Source organism: Pleuronectes platessa, chromosome 8 (assembly GCF_947347685.1).
Source record: "Pleuronectes platessa chromosome 8, fPlePla1.1, whole genome shotgun sequence".
In the NCBI taxonomy this organism is placed as follows: Eukaryota; Metazoa; Chordata; class Actinopteri; order Pleuronectiformes; family Pleuronectidae; genus Pleuronectes; species Pleuronectes platessa.
The window spans coordinates 25163471-25173470 of record NC_070633.1 but is presented as its reverse complement, the minus strand read 5'-3'; the positions used below and the strand labels follow the sequence as shown (position 1 = coordinate 25173470).

At 42.0% G+C, this 10000-nt stretch overlaps 1 protein-coding gene across 1 annotated transcript in view; it reads right to left on the bottom strand.

Moving 5' to 3' along the window:
- Positions 1-10000, bottom strand: part of gria2b (glutamate receptor, ionotropic, AMPA 2b) — a 35464-nt gene that overhangs the window by 6267 nt on the left and 19197 nt on the right. The window contains exons 3-9 of the mRNA XM_053428379.1: positions 5781-5977; positions 4312-4365; positions 3758-3916; positions 2251-2418; positions 560-664; positions 332-439; positions 1-132 (exon numbers count right to left, since the gene is read on the bottom strand). The exon at positions 1-132 is cut by the window's left edge and continues 75 nt beyond it. Of these exons, the coding sequence (XP_053284354.1) occupies positions 1-132; positions 332-439; positions 560-664; positions 2251-2418; positions 3758-3916; positions 4312-4365; positions 5781-5977 (923 nt within the window). The remainder of the gene's footprint in view (positions 133-331; positions 440-559; positions 665-2250; positions 2419-3757; positions 3917-4311; positions 4366-5780; positions 5978-10000) is intronic.

Here is a 10000-nt window from a genome sequence, read left to right as displayed (position 1 = left end):
CACGATTTTCAGCTGATATTTGAAGCCGCAGTGTTTTGCTATCTCGGCGGCCAGATCAACACAGTAGCCCTCGTAGCGGTCGTTGTCCACGAAAAGGTCAGAGTTCTTTTTCAGCATCACATACGGAGCTTCCTGGAGGACGGAGACAAGACGGGACAACGCTGCTCAGCACAAGAGGTTTGAATAACAAATGGAGACTTCAGAGACGCAAACATTTCACACTGAGCCGTCATGATGAACACAACAAAGCATCAGGAGCCTGGTTTTAATTGGCTGCCAATCGAAAAGCAAAATTCCCAGTGATGTGGCTAATAATGGAATCGGTGTTTACCAAAATGGTGGTGACGATGACTGTTTTGTTTTCCATTCCTGTCGATTCGTTGGCAAACACGTCACTTTTGGTCACAGCCATCCTGTCCACTTCATTCCAGTATCCAATCTGTCAAAACAGACAAAGAACACAAAACCCTTCGTGAGGACAGCATGTGCAGCATCGATCTGGATTCAAACCAATCTGTTATTCAACGTCACTGCCGCTGATGGAGATGGTCACACTCACCTTCACCGGGCCGTTGGTCTTCAGTTCCATCACGTTCACCGAGTAGTTGACTCTCTTGCCATGTTGGTCGAACTGGATGTTTCCTGTGAGACCTTCCACACGGACCTGAGAGGAACCAAATCCAAATGTTACCACACGCCGACTTCAAACGAACTTTCACAGCGTTTCAAGCAGCTTCATCATGTGTTGTGCATATTTCATCAAAGTGCGTTTGAATGAAACGGGATGGCAGGTGGATTCCAAAAGATGAAAACCTGCATTAATTAAACGCAGCTTTATGTTACTGTTACTGAGGAGCAGCGGCCTCATTCATGTCCGAGCGATTTGTGAGCGATCGATTGGTCTTTGTTGAACGTAGCTCGGACTGTGTTGTCCAACAACACAACTTAACGTTGGACATTACCCACAATCCCCGGCTTCCACAACCAGAAGAGCTACTTCTGTAACAAATACATCAAACTCTGTTCAGAAGTCTTCAAGCATCAGTTTCCAAATGGAATATCGAAGGGGATCATACCCACAGGTGCCGGGAATATGCAAGTCTGCCATTTACACAAAATGAACTGGTCTTTGCAGTCTAGACGTGGATATAGGTCACTGCTTCTGTCCCCCCCTAGATTTAATTCTTCCCTGTAATATATAATATCGTCTGTAGAAAAGTAGGGATAAAATGATTTAGGTTTTATTTTATTGACAAAGAGACAAGAGAAACATCTCTGTTATCCCATAGCTGGTCATTTCTTCCTACCTCTTTGTTCCAAACCGAATTCAAAGCAACATAATCGATTTTGGAAGAAATCCTAAATTCATGCTTGTTTTATCAACCGACACATCTGATCCCCGCCCAGTATCTCCCAGTCTCATCTTCATGCTGTGGCTTTAGGCAGCTTCTCCAGCAGCTTGTATATCCAGACAACCCGGGTACCAGGTGAATGCATCTATGCCAAACACTGCTTATCCCTAACTAAAAAAATAAACGGCTCTGTGAGATTTAATCTACTGACACTTCAATCATCACAGAAATCTCACGGCTGGATCCAGACGGTTGCCTCGTGGCCAATTGGAGGAGCTCCTGATCTTTCTCTGTAATTTCAGATAGATGAGTCAGAGCAGCAGTGATACAGAGAAAAGGAAAAGTTGGCTGATTGCACACGTCGCTCACAAATTTAACGGAGGATTTTTTCTGTGGGTTAATCTCCTCGGGGTAATAATTTCAGATAAAGTGAAAGTTTGCAGAATACCCAGAGGTCGGGACGGAAGGTCAGAGATTCTGTTGATATTTGTTATCAGTCGCTCTCGGGCATAAAAGTCTGCGCTCCGCTTCAATTCGCACTCGCATTTGAAGAATCTGCGTCTACAACATGAAAAAACCTCAAAGGGTCCGAGAGAAAAGATTCGACTTTGAGTTTGGCTGTCGGGCTTCATTTCTCAGCAGGAGGAGAAGCCTTGCATCAAAGCTCAGAGGACAGAGTGTCGGCCTTCTGAAGAGCAGCTGTCAGTGTAACTGTGTATACACGCAGGCTGGAAACAAAACCAAAATAATTCTATCTTTAATCAATCTCTGTGAAGTGCTCTCCGCCCTTTGTTAGCGTTCCTGGTATTTCTTAAGGGAGATCTCGTGTTACCGCCGCAACGAGTCTTTGCCGACAAAGGGATCTGTGTGTTTGTGTGTGTCTGTGGTTGTGTGTTACCTGTTTCAGTGCTCGCTCGATCTCCACACCCTGAGCCCAGGGCACAGCAGGGTTGGCCAGGCAGTCGCCATTGTTGGCCCTCCTGGTGAAGTCGATGCGCTGCTTGTGCAGGTAGCGGAACGCCTCCGTCATCACCTGCACGGCGTCGTAGGTCAACGCAGACGTGTACTAGAGCGGGACAATGGACAAGAGGTTGGAAATTAGAGGGTTAGGGTTAGGTTTATTTTCAGCACTAGAGTGCTAAGGGCTAAATGTTGATTTTAAATTCAGTATTTGATGCTATAAACAAGGGGAAACATCAGGATCGACGACTGAGAGACATTCATGATTGGTCAAGCATGTGTATAAACGAGAACTTGATACCGAGGCTCCACCCCCCGATTGCTACTGTCTCGAGATTCAAAAGCAATAGCTGAGATATTTTGGCTTCACATCTGGATAGTGGGAAGACGTGGAGATGCATCGTCCATCTTTATAAACAAGTCTTTGGTTGAGACTTATCCTTTTTCCCCCCAAGGTGTGTTCTCCCTTGTTATCGGTAAACATTTCCCCAACAACTTAATTGTATTTGGGCTTAGGGGCAAATCAGTGTGTTCTCCATGAGCAGGAAATAGAAGCTTTGCTCCAGTTAAGATGAGTTTTTGTGACTCGTCTCGACAGCAGCCATGCATCTAACGACATGACGCAATCTACACTGGAACACACTCGGGCCTGTGCTTCAAATCCAACTGCAGATCTGAGGCCCAACGTCGCATGGATCCACTTTTTAGGGGGAAAAAGATAATTAGCTGAAAAACAACGCTTCGGCTAAAACGTCTCACCTCAAATCCACCCTTTGATCAGAGGAAGATGACCAACATGAGCCACTCGGATAACAAAGCGTTCGCCTCTGAAGTTCTAAACTCTGCATAAACACCATCCCTCCTCCTGCTCATTATTCCTCCCTGTTATTTAGGCATCTTGTCCTAATTAGACATGAGATCATACGTCTGCTCGAGTTATTCTTCACCCAGACTCAAACCTCTTAAATAAAAAGAATTAGAACTTGGAGGATTCGGCAGACGGGAGCTGGGAGGATATGTGCGTATTTGTCTCCGAGTCTGGAGAAGAGCTGCACTTCAAATTTCCAACGATGATTCATTTCATATTGCAAGCATATGAAAAAAGTACATCTTTTATAAAACAACTCGCACTTATGTGAAGGGACAATGTGCTGCTCGTAGGCTTGTGTGTGGCCAGAATATTTACTGAGAGATGTGTTTAATAATGCACACAGTGTGTCCACGTGAGTGTTAAGTTGGGGCCGATGCAGATGGAGGGAACACAATTTACTCTGACGTTAACACATTAGAGCAACTCGGGCGCATTGAAGTGCTAACACGGACGTTTTCTACCAACAATCCAACAAATAAAGACAAGGAAAGAAATAGAACAACTGTGTGTGTCTGTGTGTGTGTGTCTGTGTGTGTGCGTCCATGCGCTCTTAAGTTGATTTGCTAATACTCACCCTTATTTTATTGTCGGCACCAGGATACTCCTTCTCCTCCAGGGCTTCCCACCTCTGGTCAAACTTGGACACCAGAGGATCGTCGAAGTCCACGATCTGGAAGCCCGACACGTTGGCCCCACCGTACTGGATCTTGGACAGATCTCCGTCAACGAAGCCCTGAAAACAAGACAAATAAAAACAAGATGATTGGCTGTATGATCCCTGCAGAACAGTAAATTGAAGTTGAGATATTAAATGTGTTTTCAGACATGACATTTGACATATAAAAGCAGCACAGTGTGTTTGTTGACAGCACTTCCATACCAGCGTCTGCACCTTGTCCTAATGATCTATGACTTGATGAGGTATTTGTGTTCTTCCAGTTTCCCGTCCCTCATGTGTTAGAAAAAGTCATATGTCCAAATTTTAACTGACTCTGACATTTGCTTTTTCACGTGCAGCCCGTCTGGAATATTTCAGGAAAATGTCCGGACTTCAGTGCATGTGTGAAAGCGGCTTTAGAGAGTGAGAGCACAGAACTGAGTTAATGATGAAGAAGAGTTTAAACTTACCAGATTGGCTATAATGTAGTGGTAGCCTTTCACGTGTCTGCCGATTGTGATGACCTGTGAGGATGAGACACACAGATATAATGAAGTATGATGAGAAAACACCTTAAGGAATAAATGAGTCTCAAGCAAACAACATAGTTAAGGAAAATCGCAAAAATTTAAAGATTTTATGTTTTTTAATCAACATGCCTTTATGAACGATATGAGACAGTGGGAGGTACAACAATCAGAAATCAGATCTATTACATTCAGACGTTAGAAGTAGTCGAGCTCAGCCCTAACATGGCTGACAGCTGAGGCCAATTATCGCAGAGTAAAAACCGTGTTGCGTTCACAGTCCCAAACGCTGCTCGACAGATATTTAATCCACCCCCCACCTTCCCTTATCAGCAGAGCAACAGACAAAGAGGAAAATAAGAGAACTATCTCAGGTATAAACCATTACAGCTCCTCACATAGATGACACACCTGAAACTAATCCCGCTGCCCGAGTGGCACCTCCGTTTGTCAGGGCCGCTCCTCCGAGCAGATTTGAATAATAATGTCTCGTATCTTCTATGTAAATGTCCTCGACACGAGGCGAGAGGAAACTTGGACGGATTCTGTTTCCACCGATAAACAGGCGCAGAGGCTGCAGGCGTCGCGTTCGGTTAAACAGACGTCCGCACGCGTTCAATGTTTATCCATACGTTTCTCTCACGGGTAAAAGGTGGAGTAAAAATAACCTTTTCATGTGCATTGGTTTCGCCTTTAATTGTTTTGTTTACAGCACAATTAGTGTAATTGTTACAGTGGTTTCCTGCATCTCCTGGACTGCAGGGTCCATGTTTCTCTGTTCCAGTTTCTCCCTCCAGGAGGAATTGAAGGACATTAGGGTCGTTAGCGTTTCCTGAATTCTTCTTGGCTGGTATTGAATTTAAAATAATGGCTGAATACAAATAAGAGTTTTCTAACTAAGTGTTTAAAATCAGGCTCTTTTTTTTATTTGGGGTTCTTTTTCTATTTAGCTATGTAAACTAATTCTTTAGTTTTGGTTTGAGTGTTGGCTTACCTGAGTTCTGAGATATATAATGTGAGACCAAGCCACAGATTATCAGCAGAAATATAAACAGGCTCCACAAACCACACAATGGATGTTTTCATATCAGTAATAATTCATATTCAAATTACTAATTTATCAGTATTTCAGCAGCGTAAGTTAGAAAATGCACAGATTCCCCAGCTCAGCTCTCCAAAGAGGAAGATTACAGCATGTATGTGAACTATTATCTAACCCTAACCAATTATCTTTTCTATTATATAATCACTTGTATGTGTTGGATCATTAGAAAACTCAAGATGCCGCATCACCATCACAATAATAGTCGGTTTTTTAATGATTTGTTTTATTTTATATAAACCTATTTCAAACCGTATGTTGGCTAAATAATCTAAATTCCTCATGAATCAGAAGTAGAGGAACACTGCACCTGGTCCATGATGTCTTTGACTTTGTCCTGCTCACAGTCCAGGATCACCCTCCGCTCCTTCTTGTTCTCCAGGTCCTGGAACAGCGAGCGGTACGCCTCGTCCTTCCTCTCGTCTTTCAGGTTCCCCACGTTGATGGCCGTCACCTGCCACTTCTTCTCCGCCGCCGTGTCCAGGACGACCTGCAGCGTGGTCAGGCCTGAGGGGGGATGAGACGACACGTACAGGGAGTCAGGGCAGAGACACCAACAGAGCAGAACAGAGCGATGACGGAGGCAAAAAGAACTTGAGAGTGAGACAGACAATCCCTTTTTTCTGTTTTGACGCATTCGCTGTCGTCAACTCAAACTCTGTGGAGGTTTTCACAGAAACTCAGCGACTTATGTAAAGAGCTCATCAAGATGAGTCACAGGAGTTCTGGCTTGAACCAGACCGACAAGTGGGAGGAAAGTGAGTCTAACAATTCACTCGACTGCTTCGACAACGAGACAGTTCATATTACTGCTTCATGGCTGTATTGTGGAATATGGAGCTTAACCTGGTGCGTATTTCTCTAAGGTTTAAACTAATTCTGGGGATTTCAATGGTTTGAACATCTAGAATTCTCTGTGTATCAACCAAACTTTATTTGTTGAGGGAGAATCGTGTGAAGTTGGGTAAAGATATTTTTTCATATATCTAGCTCATCCCATTCCTCCTCCCTGTACATTATAATGTCACATTTTATTTGATTTTGACGAGAGGGTAAAAGTTCATAACCAAGTTGTAAACACAACTTTCAATAAAGAAAAATGGCCAGAGTTCACACCTGCGTCCTTTTTTACGAACCTAATTATATTACCATAGATTATATAAGTTAGATGACAGCAACTTGAAGCAAAACCCCTGGTGGCTGGCTGCTGTACAAGTCAATACCCTATCTCCTCCATGTTAGTGAATGAAACATGGACCAAACTAAAAAGTCAAAGTAAACATCAAAAAGAGGATTCCGGTAGTTTTATCACACTAATGTATGTCCAGGTTCTCTTTCTTCTACAAGTAAGGATTTAATCAGTTATTTGACGCATCAAATCTGGTTCACGATTTACCACTGGGACACTGTCTGATTGGTCAAGTGCATACATTGGAAAAACCTCAATACTGGGGCTCCACTCTATTATCACAACTACGCAGACTTTGGCTTCGAATGACATCGAAAATGAAAAATGGAAACACCCGCAATCCAGAATATTTCATAGCCTCATTTTTGCACAACGGAAGAAGGTCTAACTTTATCTGCTTTGATCAAAAATGTATAAAGTATAAATGTATAAAGTGTTGATCACACAAAGCTGCAACGTCTGAGTGTTTCAAAGAAACACGCAGCGGCTGTCCATCATTGTGAAGTTCCATCTATTAAAGGCAAAGCGCACAGTCGCCATTTAAATCCATTGATATACTTCTATTCATATCGCCCTCTCCATCAGGCTTTACAGCTGAACCTCTGCTGGTATTGATCCTGGGTCTGCAGAGGGCGGTTAGAGAGCGGTTTGATAAAAGGCTGGAGTGTTTCATTTTGCCTGACCACAGCGAACTGAATTGCAGATGTAATCAATTCCATGCGACACTGCGGTGCTTTTACGACGTCGGGGAGAGAAAATGGAGGCTTGCAGTTTTATATCTGAATGAAACTATACATCATAATTACAGAAAGGTCATTATGGTCCGGTTAAATATGACTGTTTGATCAATGCGTATTAAACGAGATAATTGGAATTGAGGGTGATTTACAGTGAGGATAATGCAAGGACATCAGCGAAATGTTGAGGTGAATGGATTCGGCGTGAGCTGTGATTAAGGTTGAGTTATAATTCTTTGATGATTGGTCTCTGTGAGCTGTACATGAAGTAGGGCCGTCATAGTGTCATGCATGTCGGTGTCATGTGGCTCTTTAACTGGTCAGGGTCTCTTAACCCCATTGCAAATTGCTCTTTGAAGCCATATGATATGCCATTTCCACACATTGTGAATCGCATTTTGATTATTTTTTAGAAAAGCCTCCCATGCAGCGGCCTGGTCACATAGCTGGAAGACTGGTTGTTACAGATTTGTGGCTTTTCCTAGGTGTGGAAGGAGAGGAAGGTGGAAGATAAGGTTCAAAAAGGTAAAGTCGAAATTTTCTAATGAGAGAAAGTTGTAAATTGACGAGAGCCTGATTTCCGTTTGCAAATTACATCGCCCGATATGAGCAAATCAACCAGAAAAAAGTAATTTTAAAGAAATTGAGAATGCAGAGATAATTTTCAGTTTTCATTTTACGTTAAAATCTTTATTTCCTCACTTTAAGATCTTTATACTTGGCTGTATTCTATATTGGTATGTATTTTTGGCTTTTGTTTGTTATTCAAGAGGATTATGCAGAAAACAAGTAGACAGAACATCATTTTTCTAAATAAACCGTAAACCGATCATTAACTTTAAAATCTGTCATAACTTCCCTCCAAAAAATGACCTTAAAATACACACACAATATATTTTCCCGTGTATTTTGGTGCAGTTTAAAATAAAAGAAAGAGATGAAGAAACCACACAGGCTCAGACTCGACTCTGCTTCTTCGTGTCCGTGCGGCTGCAGCCTTCACGTGCTTCATTATTCTTTGATAACCAGATTACTTATATCACCAACACAGAAAACGTTCTTTTTTCCTGTGTGGCTGGCAGCAAGTGTCCATTAAACTTTCATGACTACACATCTGAAAGAAAAAGAAAACTATAGTTCTGGTCAACAGTTTATCCAGTGCTCAGAATTAGGGCAGAGCATAACCATAGCAACTGGAGTCTTCTTTCTTCTTCAGGTGAATCTCCCTGATGGAACAGACCACGAGTGAAAATAGCTGCGAGCTAAGTTTAAAATATAGATGAAGATAAGAACATGTTTGTTTTCTGTGGTGAAGGGAGACACCTTCACTGTTGTTTGAACAATTTAATCCATTACTTGTGTCGTATTACTTATTGAATGTCACAGCGTTCTTTCCTCTAATCTGCTGCAGATTAATCCAGATATTATCCATCCGTCTCCACTGAACCCTGAGATAACATGCTTTACAAATCTTTGTTGTTGCTGTAAACCCAGAACTCAAGTGGAGACTTGGCTCCTCAGATTTCCTCTGTAGTTTATTATCACCTCTCTTTAGGATGAAGCATATGTTCGGCTCTGGCACGCAGCCGTCATCGTGTCAGGCACAGCACCACTGCTAGACTGCAGAACAAATAAGTGAAGTGACCTCACACTTACCCCTGAAATTTGCCCCCGATTTGAAAGTTCAGGGGAGAATAAGGAGACATGAACCAGTTTATGTTATTCACCCATTTGGAACGGCAAAAGGAAATTCATGTGTGATCTTACAGTTTAGTCAGAGGGAGATTATTCCTTCTCTTTCAGTCGCCGCAGATCCAGCGTTCGCCGCGAGAAGCTTAACTTCATTGATCAAAAAACATCTCAATGTTAGCGGATGTATGTGGATGCATGAGAGCATTTGCATAATATGATGCAAAACTATTTAAATGAGGAAAGAAAATGCTTATAAATAATGCAGACGGAGGAAAATGGTCCAATACCTACAAATGCTATCTGATAATATTTCCTTACTCATCTATTATGCTAAAGGTCCAGGATCCTTCCCTCAGGTGCACCTGTCCACCTCCTGCATAATAACAACTGGAGCACCATTTAAACTAATTGGTACGTGCTGTGGTTTCAGGCTGTTATTTAAATTGTAAAAGGAGCAGAACATTTCTCCATTAGAGAAACAGTTTAAATCTTTAAATGATGATTTCCTGAGGAGTTTTATTCTAATAAAAAAGTGTCTATGTTCTCATGGATGTCCACGAGGTTATTTTGTATTTCTTTTAATTTGTTAAATGTAACAAAGCAGCTTAATGCCTGAATATTGTAAACAATTAAAGTTTTAAATGAATAGATACAGGGTCAATAAAGTAGGAAATACAATCAATTAAGTCTGACATACTGATATACTCTTATGTCATGTGCTTGAGGTGAGCAAATGGAAACGAGCCGTACAAACAACTCCGATCTTTGATGCTATTGGACAAATGTTTAGCTTGTTAACACATCTGGCAGCTGCTGAACATCACATGACTTCATGTGGAGTTTGTGAGCACCTGCTAAGTGTAAGGACAATATCCACCATTTCACTTTTTACTCTATGATGTATCTACAGTG